The sequence below is a fragment of the Bubalus kerabau genome, chromosome 1 (genome assembly GCF_029407905.1).
Source record: "Bubalus kerabau isolate K-KA32 ecotype Philippines breed swamp buffalo chromosome 1, PCC_UOA_SB_1v2, whole genome shotgun sequence".
NCBI lineage: Eukaryota > Metazoa > Chordata > Mammalia > Artiodactyla > Bovidae > Bubalus > Bubalus kerabau.
Genome location: NC_073624.1, coordinates 219,075,581 through 219,092,875, shown reverse-complemented (window position 1 = coordinate 219,092,875; position 17,295 = coordinate 219,075,581). Strand labels below are relative to the sequence as shown.

The 17,295-nt window shown below is 38.3% G+C and overlaps 1 protein-coding gene across 4 annotated transcripts in view; it reads right to left on the bottom strand.

Annotated features, from left to right (window-relative positions):
• CTNNA1 (catenin alpha 1) overlaps positions 1–17,295 on the bottom strand; it is a 329,686-nt gene that overhangs the window by 23,720 nt on the left and 288,671 nt on the right. For all 4 annotated transcript variants that reach the window (XM_055554916.1, XM_055554907.1, XM_055554917.1 and 1 more), the window contains one exon: positions 11,086–11,178. In XM_055554916.1, coding sequence (XP_055410891.1) covers positions 11,086–11,178 — 93 coding nt within the window. The remainder of the gene's footprint in view (positions 1–11,085; positions 11,179–17,295) is intronic.

The following is a 17,295-nucleotide window of genomic DNA, read 5'->3' as shown; positions in this document are numbered from 1 at the left end:
GGCAATCTTGATTCCAGCTTGTGTTTCTTCCAGTTCAGCGTTTCTCATGATGTACTCTGCACAGAAGTTAAATAAGCAGGGTGACAATATACAGCCTTGACGTACTCCTTTTCCTATTTGGAACCAGTCTGTTGTTCCATGTCCAGTTCTAACTGTTGCTTCCTGACCTGCATACAGATTTCTCAAGAGGCAGGTCAGGTGGTCTGGTATTCCCATCTCTTTCAGAATTTTCCACAGTTTATTGTGATCCACACAGTCAAAGGCTTTGGCATAGTCAATAAAGCAGAAATAGATGTTTTTCTGAAACTCTCTTGCTTTTTCCATGATCCAGCGAATGTTGGCAATTTGATCTCTGGTTCCTCTGCCTTTTCTAAAACCAGCTTGAACATCAGAAAGTTCACGGTTCACATATTGCTGAAGCCTGGCTTGGAGAATTTTGAGCATTACTTTACTAGCGTGTGAGATGAGTGCAATTGTGCGGTAGTTTGAGCATTCTTTGGCATTGCCTTTCTTTGGGATTGGAATGAAAACTGACCTTTTCCAGTCCTACAGTCATTTTTAGAACACTTCTATCACTCCAACAAGAAACTCCATATCCACTAGCAGTCCCTCCCTATTTCCCCTAATCCTTTCTTCCACCAACCAGTAACTTAACTTTGTGATTTTTTAAATTAATGTATGTTGGTAAATTTTTATGAATTACCTATTCCAGACTTTTCCTATAAATGGAATCGTATTAATATGTGCATTTTTGGAACTAGCTTCTTTCACTTAACATGTTTCCAAGGTTCATACACACTATAAAATGTATCAGTATTTCACCCTTTTTACTGACAAATAATATGCCATTATATGAATTTACCACATTTTCTTTATTCAAGTATCAGCTACAGACATATGAATTCTACTTTTTGGTCATTATGAATAACACTATGAATATTTACATATGTGTTTCATTTATTTCCACTGTTTTTTTATATGTAACTAGGAATGGAATTGCTGGGTCATATGGTTAACTTTATGAGGAACTGCCTATCTTCCAAAGCAGTTGAACCATTTTTCATTTCCACCAGCATATATGAGAGTTTCAATTTCCTCATATCCTTAACACTTGTTTTCCCTTTCTCCCTATTCCATTTTTTAAATAACAGCCATCCCAGTGGGTGTGGAGTGATATTTCACTGTGGTTTTGATCTCCATTTCCCTGATGGCTCATGATATTGTCTGTTAACGTACTTATTGACCCCTAGTTTCTTTGGAGAAATACCTTTCAGATCCTTTGATATAGTCAATGAATGAATAAATAATGAAAGTAGTTTGAAAAAGAGCTGAGAGAATCATTAGGAAGATCTCTAGGTACAGGTGCTTATGGGTTATTGGAAATAAATGTGTTCATAGTAATGCAACTTTGAAGGTAAGCAAGGACAGGGGAAACTGGTGGTGATGGAGTTGAGATCTGCGAGGTAGGACAGCAGCTATCATAGAGTCATTTGGGCATCGTACCTGAGAGCAGGAGTTTGGGATCATGTTTTTTCGGTGCTACAGAAACCGCATGTCTTCAGGTTATGTCTGTAATTCCCAATATATTGGAGGGGTATCCAAGAGTGAGGTTATCAAATTACCCCTCATAGACTGTAATCAAAAAACTAAAGAAGAATCAGACCCACCTGACTGGTATAACTAATTCCTCTTCCCTCCCAGCTAACTGTAAGGGATAAATTATCGAAACTATCAACTACAGATTGTAGGTTTTGAAGACTAGGCCAACCCAATTACTATTAATAGCCCACTACTTTCAAAAGCTTCCCTGGTGGCTCAGTGGTTAAAGCGTCTGCCTCTAATGCAGGAGACCTGGGTTTGATCCCTGGGTCAGGAAGATCCCCTGGAGAAGAAAATGGCAACCCACTCCAGTATTCTTGCCTGGAGAATCCCATGGATGGAGGAGCCTGGTGGGCTACAGTCCACAGGGTCCCAAAGAGTTGGACACGACGGAACAACTTAACTTTCACTAACTATCACTTTCAAAAGTGAATGGGTTTGGACAATAAATTATTTGTCAAAAGTATCCTAGCTTTCCCATGTGTTATACCATGGTCTCCCCTATTTTCATCATTTCCAGGCTTGTTCTTTGACCTCTTTTCCTTCTTCCCTTTGTTTCCCACTGGGTGATTCAAGATTGTGGACTACTCTTCATTAATTAACTCATTAATTCACTAATGTTATCAATGAATCAGAGTGGAGCTAGACCTTTTAAGAATACCTGGCTGAAGAAAATGTTTCTTAAGAGGGCCAAGTAAACACCAGCAGGGAATTAATTATATGTTTTAAATACTAAGATAATTTTCCCTTACAAAGAGAAAATTGCTCCCTTTGTTCTGTAATCTTTTCTTATACAGTATAATGGAGGAAAAGCACCTTGTCTAAGGTGAACTTTCTTGTTTTGATTACAAAACTGTGGGACATAATAAATTAAATACTATTTTCTGATGTATTGGGACTAGCTGCTAAGTCACTTCAGTCATGTCCAACTCTGTGCGACCCCACAGATGGCAGCCCACCAGCCTCTCCCGTCCCTGGGATTCTCCAGGCAAGAACACTGGAGTGGGTTGCCATTTCCTTCTCCAATGCATGAAAGTGAAAAGTGAAAGTGAAGTCGCTCAGTCGTGTCCAACTCTTAGCGAACCCATGGACTGCAGCCTACCAGGCTCCTCCATCCATGGGATTTTTCCAGGCAAGAGTACTGGAGTGGGGTGCCATTGCCTTCTCTGGTATTGGGACTAGAAAGACACTTAAAATAATACTTTGAATAATCATCCAACATGACACTTATTAGGGAAAACTCTAGAATCATTTACTTTAAAAAAGTCAAGATGTTATTGACCGAATACTTATTGTCATCATTACTTAATTAATGGTCTTTCTATCTAATGAAATAAAGTGGGAAATGGAAATAAGAAAAGGCTGTCTAGAAAGTAGACAATAAAATTAGTTTTCAATGTAGAACATCTTTGTTTATCTAGAAAACTGAAGTAAGTCAACTGAAAAACCTCTTAGAATTAACAAGAGTTCATTAAGGTAGCTAGAGACAATGTAAATATATAAAAATGAGTAACATTTCTATATACCAGAAAACAGGACATAAAATGAAGGGAGTATTAGCTCTTCATGAAAACAATAGGAAATATGTGAATCTGTAAAGAAACCTAAAGGACGGAGATATCAAAAGTAACTTTTTCTGAGTACATTATTAAAAAAACTTGAATAAATAGAAACACAGTCCATGTTTAGGAGTAGGGGGACTGACCTATTTATTCACCAATTAATCTGGAATAGTTAATGGCTGAGAGCAGCAAATATATACATGGGATAGAGATCAAGAGGAATGAAGAGTTAAAATGTAATACAAAGCTAAAGTAATTGAAAAGAAAAATCTAAAAACACACCCTATCGTAAAGCAGAAGTCAATATATGACAAAAGAGACATCACAAGTCAGTGATGAGGGATGGTCCATTTTTACATTTGATGGGCTATTTGGAAAAAAAATAGTCAATGTCTGAACTTCATACTTATATTTATGTGCAAAATAAGATTGTTCCCAAATAGATAATGAGTTAGATTTAAAACGATATGACTAAAAGAATGTGTTTAATTATGCACTTACTGAACAAATAAATATTTCTTATGTTATAGAATAGTTAAGGTTCCATGCTTCCACTGCAGAGGGCACAGATCTGATCCCTGGTCAGGGACTAAGATCCCACATGCTGTGTACCAACCCTGGCCCCACCAAAAAGAAAGAAAATTCTCTGCTTACATTTGTATTTAAGTATACATGACAGATGAAGTATATAATGTCTGACAAATCAGTAAGGAGAACATTAAAATACTGGTATAAAATGGAGGTAAGACATGAACAGCCTACCTAAAGTGACCTAGTTAAGAAACAACAAGAGGGAAATATTTACTCTCACTTCTAAATTAATGTGAGTCACTATCCTTGCTCATTATATTTGCAAAGACCCACAAACTAGGCACTACCACCACATATCAATGGCAACTTTTTAAATGCTACTGTAGGCTAAGACCTCCAGTACAACACCGAACAGGACATTCTTGTCTGGTTCTGATCCTAGGGGTAAGTACGCAAGCATTTCATGATTGAGTACGATGCTATCATGCTGAGGAAATTTTCTTCTACTCCTAGTTTACAGTGTCTTTAATCAGGTCTGGATGTTAGATTCTGTCAAAGAGTTTTCCTGTTTCATTCCCACTATTCTGGCTACTTCTTCTGTGTCTCTTTTGCTGTCATCTTCTTCCACTAATGCCGGAGTTCCAAGACTTGATCCTATGCTGTTCTATACTTCTCCCACCTGTGAGCAATTTCTAGTTTCATGATTTTACATACCACCCATCTGCCAACTACTCCCACATCTCCATCCCAGACCACTCAATCTAGCCCCCAACTCATTTCCTAACCATTTCCTACCCAGCACTCTACTCAGATGCCTCAAAATAAACATGTCCAAAATAAAACTCATGATTTCCTGCTCCCAACCATGTTGAATGCATCTCACTTTAGAATACCTATCACTCAACTTCAAGAGGACTCACAGTGTTGGGGACAGCAAGAGAACTAGATTTCCTTAGTCCAATCAGTATCCTCCTCTCCTCCAGTCTGGACTCTAAAAGAGTAATCATTCCATATCTTCTCCTCAAACCTGTCACACTTCTGAGAGCATCATCACTCTCAGCTTATAGCTCTGCTTCCTATTTAAATGAAAGGATGAATACAATCAAAAGAGAATGTCTGTGAATCTTATCACTGCATCTACCCATTTACCTGCATTTATGCCACATGCTCTGTCTTACATCTTTTTAACTGTGAATGTTCCTATCTATGCTCCCATCTCAGACCAGTCTTGCCACTTATCCACAGGATCTCACTTCCTTTCCTCTACTGTAGGACAATATCCTAGTAATTCTCTCCGCTCTAGTCTTTATTATCTATATTTCCCTTCTACTGGATTATTTCCATCAGCTGAATGTTAAAAAAAGCTCCCAACTAAAAATAAAAAGTAAAAGTCACTCTCAACTCCATATGTACTACATGCTACCACGCCATGTCTCCATTATCCTTACATTTAATTTGAAAGAGCTATCAACTTGCTGTATTCAGTTCATCTCTTTTCTCTTGAATCCACTCTAGTGGAGCTCCTAAATTCCACCTAAACTTCTTTGTCCAAGATCATCTGTGATCTTTATATGTTGCTCAATCCAAGGATCAATTCTCAGGTCACATTCTATAACCATCTGACATGAATAATGACTCTTTCCTAGGAACATTTCCCCCACTTGTCTTCCCAGATAGAGTGAGCTTCTGGTGCTCTTCTGGTCAATAATACTTCCTGAATCTCCTTTGCTGGATACTGCTCACCTCCCCAAACTCTAAATATCAGGGAACCCCAGTTTTATTTCCCAGACCTTTTTATTCTGGGGTTATGCATTCCACTGGTGAACTTATCAAGCCTCATGTCTTTAAGCACCACGTGTGTGTTAAAGAATCCCACATTTATACATTTTGTCCAGACCTCTTCCCTAAGCTTGACTTTATTGCTTGCATGTCTAACAGGAACCACAAAATTAAATGATAGCTCCATCTTTCTGGTTACTAGGATCAAAACATGGAATTTTTCCTGATTCTTCTCTCTCCTCACTTCACTAAACCTTCAGTAAATTCCACCTTCACAATATATTTGGACTCTATAACCAGTGCTTACCACTTCCACTGTACTCTTGCCTCTGTTTCGGTCTCCTATGCTGCTGTAACACATCATCACAAAACTAGTTGTGCTTAAAACAACACAAATGTGTTATCTTACAGCTCTGAAGGGCAGAAGTCTAAAGTGGGTCTTATAGAGCTAAAATCAAAGTGTTAGCAGAACGTTCATTGCAGAGGCTCTAGGGGAAAATCCAGTCCTGGTCTTTCCTAGCCTTTAGAGGTTACCCACTCGCCTTGGCTTGTGGCCACTTCACTCCAGCTCCTGCTTCCATGATCACATCTCCTCCTCTGATGCCACCACCACTGCTTTCCTCATATAAGGACCCTTGAGATTATATTAGGGACCTCCTGGATAATCTAGGTTAATTTAACCATTTTAAGATCCTTAGTTTATTTATCTCTGCCAAGTCCCTTCTGCCATACAAGGCAATATATTCACAGGTTTTACTAATTAGGATATTGGGGGTGGGGACAGCACATTATTCTGCTTACCACAGCTTCCTAAGGGGGTCTCTCTAACTTTCCTCACAGAAGTCAGAGAGACCTTGGTAAAATCAAAGTTAGATCATGTCAATTCTCTACTCAAAACCTGTCAATGGCTTCCCATGTGACTCAAAGCAAAAAAACCAAATGCTTTACCATGGCCATATAAAAGGCTCTATACCATTCACACTTCTGTTAGATATTTCACCCTTCTTCCTCAAATTCTATTTGCTATTCCCTCTTCCTGGACTGCTCCCCCCTCAGACACTGTCCCTGGCTTGTTCTATCATCTCCTTTCTGGTCTTTGCTTCTACATCACTCTCTCAGTGAGGTCTTTATTGATCATCCCAATCACACGATTTAACATCCACACCAACACTGTGTATGTGTGTCTATGCTCAGTCCTGTCCGAGTCTCTGCGACCCCATGGACTGTAGCTCCTGCCAGGCTCCTCTGTCCATGGGCCTTCCCAAGCAAGAATATTGGAGTAGATTGTCATTTCCTACTCCAGGGGATCTTCTCCACCCTGGGATTGAACCCAATCCTTGTGTCTCCTGCACTGGCAGGCAGATTCTTTACCACTGAGCAATCTGAGAAGCTACACACCAACATTACAAGTTACATTAGAAGAGAAGGTCTCAAATCAATGATTTAAAAGCTTCTAACTTAAGAAACTAGAAAAAGGGGAAAATAAACCCAAAGCAAGTAGAAGGAAAAAAAATAGAGTAGCAATTGATAAAATACAAATTATCAAAAGTCAGTCAAGAATAAACAGCTAATGTTTAAACAAGTAATCTGAATATCATTATATCTATTAAATAAATAATTTCTTATTGTTTAAATAATAGTTTAAACAATTTAGTTTAAAATCTTCCCATATAGAAAATTCCAGGCAAGACGGCTTCATTGATAAATTCTCCCCAAACATTTAAAGAACTAATACCAATTATATAGACTTTTCAAGAAAATGGAAGAGGGAAACCTCTTACGGTATGGAAAACAGACTTTACAACAAAATAAAACAACAGACCAGTATCAATATACAAGGCTTACAAGGAGACTAAGAGTGTTTCTGGGGCCCTGTTACCTGCAGACCTCCATGGGAGAGGGTTAAGGGAGGAAAGAGACACAGAAAATGCTGTGAGAAAACTTCTAGTCAGAAGCATCTCCTTTGAGCTCTTCTGTGCAACTGCTGTGTAAAAATGTTAAGAGAAAATCAGAAGCGGAATAACGTATGAATGAGAGCTTGATGCCACAGGCTTCCCTGGCTGGTATGCTTTAGCTCATTTAAGAGCTATATATTTTCTCATTAACTATTCAAACCAGGCCTGTCTGAGTTTATGCTTATTTGATAGGGACTGAACAACAACAAATGCTTATCAAGCCTGTTAGCCACAAAAATGATCAGAATTCCCATAGCACAATGGGAGAAGCAATAATATGAAAGATAAATCTAAGTACGCAGAAGAAAAAAAAAATAACATTTCTTCTTTCTCAATTCAGTTAGCGAGAAATCCACCCCTCCCCCCGCCAAAAAAGGGCCAAAAAATGTAGATAAAGCAGCAGCTTCAAAGACTTGATTCACCCTTGCTTAAATTTCCAAGAAAGGCCATGCATTAAACCCAGCCATATGAAATATTAAACTGCCAGATTTGTATTAACTTAAATATACAATGCTCATTCTTGCATAATGAACTATGAAAAATAAAATATTAAGTCAGATCATCTCCAAAATGCCATTCTCCGATTTTAAAGACTCAATTGTCAAAAACCTGCTGTTGGCAGGGTTTTTCCATTTTGTTTTCACCAGCATTGGATGAACTGAAAAATGAAAATCTTTTAAGCAGCTACCAAAGAATAAGACTTGAGCACAACCATGAGTGAGATGATGTGGGGAATCAGGTCCTTTTCCAGAACAGTTTTTTTTTTTCCCCCTGATAAGAGCATGTGAGACTGGTGCTATCTGCTCAGATGGAGGTAGGTCCCTGTTCTGGAGAACAGAGTGAGATAATGCAGACACAAAGCAGAAGGCAATGCAGAGAGTGCTGACCTACTTTCTTCCCTACTCATGACAACAGTAAATCACCAAAAAATGGGGTGCTTTTCTCCCCCAAGCAACAAAATAAATCTACCTTCAGGTTACTTCGTCTGAACTCAACTTTAATACCACAAACATTTGGAGTTAAAATCGCTTAACTCCTAAAAAGTTAGCACTTTAGAACAGAATTTCCCATTTCCAAAAGTGAACGGAAACATGGGGAAGAAAGGTTTCTACAGGTTCCATCTGTCATCTCTCCCCTCCAGAAAGGAACAATAAGGTCTAGGAGCCAACTCCACACTGTAGGTGGGGGTCACAAAAAAGCCCCCAACAGAGGGGCCAGGGCTGCCTGAATGCAGCAGTGTGGGTACGAAACATAAAAAGAGACTGGAAAAACCCAACACACAGTCTATACTGTGGACGGATGCTGACAGTAGCCTCAAAGAAACATACACTTTAATACTGTCTACATGCTACAGCATATTAAACATCGTGTTAAACTACTGGTGAATTAACTAACTAGTTTATTCAAGTTGATTAGTTTGCCTAGGGTTTATCAAACAAGCCAGTGATGCCTCACATTACTGCCCATACCAGGCTGAAGAGAGGGACAGCCATTAGCCACCTTAAAGGAGAGGTCCTTCGAGTATGAAACACATGGGCCAGGGTAGGTGAGATGCAGCTTCTAGAAATTTGTTTTATCCTCCTCAAAGAAATTCAAAATTTTAGTTACCAATCCTTTAAAATTGGGACTTACCAAAAAATCTGGATTGTTGACTTCTCTTTACAAATAATGAAAGAATCTAGCAATAATGGGCTGGAATGGAGTCACAGTTACCTCATTTAGAAATGGCACCTGCTATCCAGTTTGTCATTACCATGCCCTCAATGTCTGCTGTATTTGTTGTCATTGAATCTGCCCAGCCCTATTTGCAAGCCAGGGTAGGATGGAGCCTAGGAAGGAGTCTGGGAGAACAATCACACCAAGTAACACCTTTTTATCGAGGACATATACCCAATGGCAACTAATGGCACTCCAGTACTCTTGCCTGACAAATTCCATGGATGAAGGAACCTGGTAGGGTACAGTCCATGGGGTCGCAAAGAGTCGGACATGACTGAGTGAATTCACTTTCTTTTCTTTCTATACCTAATCCTAGGAATCATCCGGGTATTGTCCTGGGGTCTGCTCTAGTAGGAGAAATGAACTACAGAAGAGAGGGAGAAAGGTTGCCTCAGAAAGCACCTAGAGCCTGGGCAACAAGCCCCAGCCAAACGTGACTTATGCACACCAGCACTCCCATTAGAATCTACTAGACTCTCTTTTTCAAGGCTTTAATATCATTTATATAAATACTCTTAGTAGGTGTGATCAGCGTATGTTACCATCTGTTTCAGCCGATATGTGAAAGCATTGTCGCTTTTCAAGCATTTCAAAATCAAATGGAGAACCAAAGGCATTAAAAATAAAGCACTGATAGGGTAATAAGGCAAGCCTGAGAAAAGAATGCCAAATCTTTAAAACCTGCTCTAAATTTATTTCATACAACTTGTTCATCCATGAACTTTCTGGACGTGATTACATTTACTGTGCTTATTATCTGTACAGCTACTGACTGGCCAGTAACAGACTTAATGACTGGGTTAAAGCTGAAGAAACATTGATCAGAACATGTGGATCCACAGCTGACCCAACACACTAACACCCAGAGGAAGCAACTTTCATTTGCAAACTAACCCACATGGTTGAGAATGAGAACAAAGGCTCTAATTAACCTGCGTACCAGTCAGGATCCCAGATTAATCACCAGTCTTTACTTATTTTGGTCAGGAATCATGCATATGAAAGAGCCAAAGTAATGGTTACGGTGTATCTTAAAGCTGGTGGCAGGCATAACACAGAAACTTCATTCCTGTGATCTCTTATACTCCAGTTCCCTTGGTTTATTCCTCTTTATTTGTGGTCAATGTCATCTGGCAGGACATTTAGAAAGAGGTTTAGGGTATGCCCATGACCATTCTCTGCCTCAGAAACTGGAGAAGCAACCTCTTCACCAAAACAGCACTGACACTACTCAGAAACCCCTATGAGGGGCACGGAGTATCAAGCCACACAAACAGGATCAGCACACTTCACAGGAGAGAGCAGCTCATCTAACATTTAACAAAACAAGCATTCTTCTGCATGCTTCAGAGTCTTTCTAAAGCCCCAGATGCTTAACCTAGCCTAATCACCAGCCTTACAATATGCCATTAGAAATGGAGAAAAGTTCTCAAGTTTTACCAGTAGCAGGCTGAAATACGTTATTAATATCTGTATCATAAGGGTACTTCAGGACACAGCAGATTAAGGCTTCCAGTTCTTGAATCTCATGCCCTCTAACAAGATCCAAACACTGGGCATAAAGATGGAGTGTGGGTGGGCAGCAGTTATCCTTTCAGGCTCATGGGGTAACAATCCTGATGCCAGGACTACCACATGTTGCAGGTGGCCCTCCCTTAGAAAGGCCCTTAGCAATGGCCACTGCCTGCCCTCCATTTGCCAGCAGTGAAAAAGGCTATACATTTCAAATGAAGGGCAAGGAGACAGTAACACATGACGCCTTAAGGAAATATCACTGGAAGTTAAATATACATTTCTCTACATGGACTGTGGATCAGTATTTTGTCCTCAAGGCTTCTATCTAAGATCCTAAAAATGAAACTAATAAAATAAAATTCATTTCCACTTTAATAACCCAAATCCAATTGGTGATAGCTTAAACACTGCTGGTTGTACTTTACCTGAGGACAGAGGGCTTCTAGCTGGCTTGCAGACATTCGAACAAGCTTTACACCTTCTTCATTGTTTGAGATGGAACAGGCCAAGTTAGCCACCTAGAAGAAAAGATAAAAAAGGTCTTTGAAGATTTTTCTCTTTTGACTGCAAAGGAAAACAAATGTACATCTATCCCATCCCTGACCTTTAGAGAACAAATGAAAAAAGCACCAAAGGTAGGTTTTATTTCTCACAGACTGATTACCTGCTTATGAGGACAAATTTTTTAGCTCTGTGCTAAGGAAATTAAACAGACTCCTAACACATGTCACATTGTTGGTGGCAGAACCCTGAAAGATCCTAGGGCTTATAACTCACCAGATGTACATGGGCTCTAACCTGCCTGAACAGTAACCTCAGAACAAGGGTCTGCTGGTGTGGGCAGTGATGTGAGGAAAGCTAAGGAACTGAGGCACTAAAGAATCACTGGTACCCTCAACTACAATAAAAATGTATTTTGCAGCTATTCCTGAAGGAAGGAAATCGAAATTCTAAGTTGCTATTCTCATTTGACAGGTGAATGGATACTTAAAAGTCAAGATGAGTTTTATTTGAACGCAAGGCTATTTTTCAAATAAAAAAGAATAGCATTAACACATTGAGATGGAGGTAAGGCCATCCTCATAAGAAATGGGAAAAGAAACAGAGATGATATCCCATAGATAAGAATAAAACTGTCCTTCAACTGGTTTCTTCAAAGCACTGACAGCTGGACTCTTTCCTGAATGATGCTACTTCATTTGAACTAAAATCTTTACCTTCCCATCCAACTGCCTCAATGACACTGCTCGTGTAGCCAGAGACAATCTTTCCAAGTTGTGTCATATTTCTTCTGCTGAAGCTCTGGCTGTGCTGAGAATGTTGCTCTGTAGTGGCTGCTAGTGCCGTGACCACTTATCCATGTTTCTAAATAAACAGGTTTGCCAATTCTGTTAGCAATACCAAGGACCAACTGAATACATGGTGCTAAGAGATACCTTCTCCCCAGTTGCAAACTGAGTAATGAATGATAGACACGTAGGTAGTTGAGTATCAGAAGCACACTCTGAAAACTTAAAATGCCAGAGTAAACAAGGGCAATTGCAATAATCTTTGATTTTCACTGCTTCACCCAAGTTAAACACATAAAGACACAAGAAAAATTATATACCATTACTGTTGTTTGCAGTGTTACAGTTAGGGATTATCAGCTTTCTGTAAGACTGCTAACTATCATAACTAGAATCCTGCAACGCTTAATCATAAGGAGAAACAAAAGAACATGCAATTTAAACACAAAAATGTATGGAAAAAGAAAATTAAGTCAGATTTTAATGTGTAGGGGCCTTCAAAATCACATACAGAAGTAACATTTACACTCCCTGAAGGTTCCAACTCCACTTTCCAGTGTCAACTGGACCTGAGCAAAGAGGCACTTCTATTCATGATGACAACCTATAGAGCTGATTGTTGATTTCTATTTCTTTGCTTTAAAGTGCTGCAAAATATGACATAAAACGTTTACAAACATTATTCCTCAAATATACATTTTATGGTGCTCTACTGAAGGAGAAAGCTTTAATTAGAAGTGTTTATGAAACCATAGCTTCTATTGCTTCACTGCCTTAAGAAAGCATTTTGAAACCAAATAAGAAAGCATTTTGAAACCAAATATAAAATTGGAGGCTGATGACTGAATTAGCAATTTGGGACTAACAAAGACACCTGGTCCCGCCCCATGCCCAACATTTTAATTTTAGGAGGCCAGTCAAATGTTAGATTCAGGAAGGTCTGTCACTGTTTCTGCCTTCAACTCTCTGGCCACCACACAATTTCATATTCTCCCAATTTTATAAATCTGTAAAACTCAGAAAAAAATATTTAAGTTAAGAAACAAATTGAATTCTGTACACCATCATTCCTGTTTTCCGACACAAATCCTAACAAAACAAAAGTTATGGAAGACTTATTCTTTATTTTAAGACATTAAAGTGTTTCTGATGTACTGTTGAAGCAGTAATGTTCTACAAGAGTACACCGCCTGTTTCAGGAGGCTACGCCACCTGCCCTGGGAGGAGGAAGCGGGCGCCTGTCACTGACAGTCTTCTCCAGATGAATAAGCTTCAATTCACCCTCCAGGGACAGGGCTACTCACTTCTTACCATGACAAATGTGCAAATGCAACATTTCAACCACAGCTCTCTTAGAAGCTAAATTCATATACTAGTGCCAGGCTTGACTGCCATGAAAGCTGGGTATAAGGGAAGGGGCTTCCTAAATAATCTCTTTGTGGGGCTCTAGAAATTTGGATAGCAGCTAACTAGACTGAAGAAGTTTCTAAAATCTGAATTAAAAACACTCAAAGCAGCTGACTTCCATAGAGAACCTAACAGAGCTGAGACTTTGGAGAGTGATGAGTCTCTAATTTGCTCTGGGAATAAATTGTCTTATCTTTGCAACCACAGTAACTTCATGTATTAATAATTTAAATGTCTTTGATTCCCACTAATCTAAGAGGTAGGCTAAGATTGACACTATGACTCCCACCTTTGAAATTGTGACGCTGCTTCTGCACCACCTCTGCCTATTCCATTTAAGTGTGGACCTTGTAGACAAGCACAACATTTCATAAAACATTCAACTACCCCAAAAAACAGCCCTGGGCTTTTGCTGGGTTTAGTAATAATCTGTGCTGTGTGGAAAAAAACTGTCACAGCCAGGCTGTGTAAAATCAACAAATATGACATCTGTACATGACAGAAAAGACAACTTTTCAGACATTGAGGAAAGCTCCAGAACTTCTTTATTAAATAAAAGTTATTAAGCAAAGTTATAAGGCAGAAAAACTATGTAATTATGACAAATTTTCCTGTTATACATGTGTTGGTGACTTTAAATAAATTTAAAATTAAAGTAAAAAAAAAAATAAATAAATAAAATAAAATAAAATAAAATAAAATTAAAGTCAAACACAAGTTGCTTCCCACTGCCCCTTAAACTGGAACCTTTACAGGAAGAAAAGAAGAGATTTCTTTTTGTTCTTAGTAATAAATTAATGACCTACTCTCATAGTAGTCTATACCTGTTGTGGAGGTGAAACAAGTAAGAAGAACTGTGAAACCGGAAGCTTTTAAGTCTAAGTAATGACCCCACAACCTGAGCAGCAAGCCATAAAGTTGAAGCTCAAAACCTCTATCACTTGCTACATGGTTTTAGGTCAAGCTACCACCTGAGATTTCTTTAAAAATGGTTAAGCGATCTGTACTCTCAAAAAAAACCCAAAGTAATAATAAAATCAACTTTTCTAAACTTGTCATATAGGAAGAGAGAAGTTCCAATTGCACATCACATAAATATCAGAACCACACAAGACATTTTTAACAATCATTTCCAAACCCATAGAAGAAATGATGATGGAACAGAGATTAAGCTTCTAACTTTCCAATTTCCAGGAAAGGGTCTTCTGACAGTCTTATTAGGAGGAATAAGATAGCTTACCCAAAAGTGAAGCACACATGGGTGACAGAAAAGTTCCAAACTGGACTATGATGATGACTGCAGAGTTACGTAAATTTAGTAAAAACAATTGAATTGTACACTTAAAATGGGTGAATTTTATGGTCTGTAAATTATACCTCAATCATGTATTAGTATCTACAAGCAACTGGCAGAAGTAAATATCAATGGAAATTTTTGGTGATGGAAGGTAATCTAAACCCAGGCATCAAAGAACTCCCACATGTGAATACCAGAAATGTGAACCCACCAAACTCAGCTGGTAAGGAATCCGCCTGCAATGAGGGACACCTGGGTTCAATCCCTGGGTTGGGAAGATCCCCTGGAGAAGGGAAACACTACCCACTGCCGTATTCTCGTCTGGAGAATTCCACAGACTGTATAGTCCACGGAGTGGGAAAGTCAGACACGACTGAACAACTTTTACTTTCACTTTCATACAAGGAAATAGGGATCTTGGGCAAAAGTAAGCAAAAGAACTGTGTAATCAGATCCATGACTGCAAATAATCAAATGATCAAAAGTGGAGTATTAAAAAATGTTTTTTTACATTAACGGAAATAACAAAGCATACAAAATATAGAAAAGAAAAAACACACTCAAAAATAACTAGGCAGATTTGAGAAGGATCAAAATAGAATTTCAAGAGAAAAGTAATAGTGACTACCATTTCTAGAAATTTAAAATAATACTGACAAGAAACTGCTGAAAAGAGAATTATTCATCTGGAAGGTCAAACTGAAGAAATTATTCAGGAAAACTAAGACATTTTCATGACACGGAATCCATAAATTAAGAGACATGCAAGATAAATTGAGACCGTCTACTATTCAACTTTGAGGATTTCGGGAGGGAATACAGGGAGAATGGGGAAGAGGCCATACTCAAAGAGGTAGGTGAGGATAAAACAATTTTTAGATTTGGGAAGACAGATTTCTAAGTAGAGTAAATAAAAAAGAAATCTACACTCTGATACACTGAAGTAAAGCTTTAGAACAAAGCCAAGATGATTTTAAAAACAGCCAGAAAGTAAAAACAAATTATCTACAAAAAAAGCTCAGTGAGACTTCCTGTTGCTTTCTGAACAGCAACAATGGAAGCCAGAGAAAGGGTAATATCATCATCAAATCCCTGAAGAGGATAGTGGGGCGGAAATCCTCCTACGATTATATGTCCAATAAACTACTGTATTTTTTCAAGAATTAAGGCAAAATAAAAAATTAAGACAAAACAAAACCAAAAACAATCTCAGAGCACTTATTCCAGGCAGATCTTTCCTGCCTCAACTAAAGGCGTTTCATACAAAGATGCTTCAGGGAAAAGGAAACAATCCCATAAGGTTTAATGTCCAAGAAGAAATGAGAAGCCATGAAAATAGGGTATCAAGTAAAATTTATGCAAAGTTGAAATAAGTTATTAAAGAAACACCAATGGTGTCTAACTCATGGGGCTAAAAATTAGAGAAATGAAATACTGTACAAGAATATTTAAGTTAGAGAATAACTAAAGTTAAAGCATTCTGAGATTCTCATATTGTTTCAGAAGGAGAAAAAGATACTCACTAACCTCAACCTCTGAGTTAAACATACATGCTTAAAAATATCTGGAGTTGCTACTAGTAAACAGAGTGTATGATTTCCAAACAAGAAGAGGGCGTGAAAAAATAGGAAGAAGTGGGAGGACTCAACCAATCCAAAAGAGAAAAATAGAATCAGAAATAGAAGAGGGATTGAAAGCAGTGAGTTAAAAGGAAAGAGAGAATAAAAACGCAGTAGTAAGAATGAATCCACATGTCATGCCACACTTCAGTGAACAAAACTCCGTAATAAACAACAACAACAAAAAACCCTGCTAACCTGAGTAACAATAACTAAACTTATGCTATTTACAGGACACATTTAAAGCACAAAGAAACAGAAGGGTTGAACATTATTTTAAAAAAGAAAGCAAGCTACACTGGCGTGATCGGGAGAAAGCACTGGACTCACAGCCCCTTAGTTCCTCTAATATTTTCATAGGGAGGCTGAAGGACAAATGCTGGGTTAGCCCCTCAAAAAATAACAGATGTTTGGACTCAACTTGGCGTCAACTGAATGTTATGACCTTGCCTTTTTAGAGAGAATGTACAAGGGGGGGAAAAAATGCATGGTATCTGCCACTACATTTATTACTAAAATACTGAGGGCCCTATCTATTAACTCATTCACTGTCCCTTATGTGAAAGTGCCACATTAGGAATTTTTTTTACGTTTTTACAATAGGCTTATTTCCCATGAAAAAGCGGGTATACTTCCTCCATTCTAAAGACAAAAACTAGACAACCAATTGTGTTTCTTCCTTTCCTCCATGCTACCAGGAAGTGCAATGCCACAATGAAACACAAGCATGGCAATTATAGTTTAGATGAGAAGTGTATTACTTCTCATCTGCATCATGATTTTCAACATCTGCCTTATCTTATGTTTTTGTTCAAAATGAGCCATACCAAATCAAATTTTAAGAAAAGGCAGGATATAAATATAAGGATCTCCGGTAACAGGATTAGAACTTGAATTTACTAAAACATCATAAACTATTTTAGACAGTTTTGTTATCTGATACTTTTAAAAAGCTTTTTTTTTTCATGTATAGATAACCACTCAGATGAAACTGTCATCATTTCCATTTACGTGTTACTATAT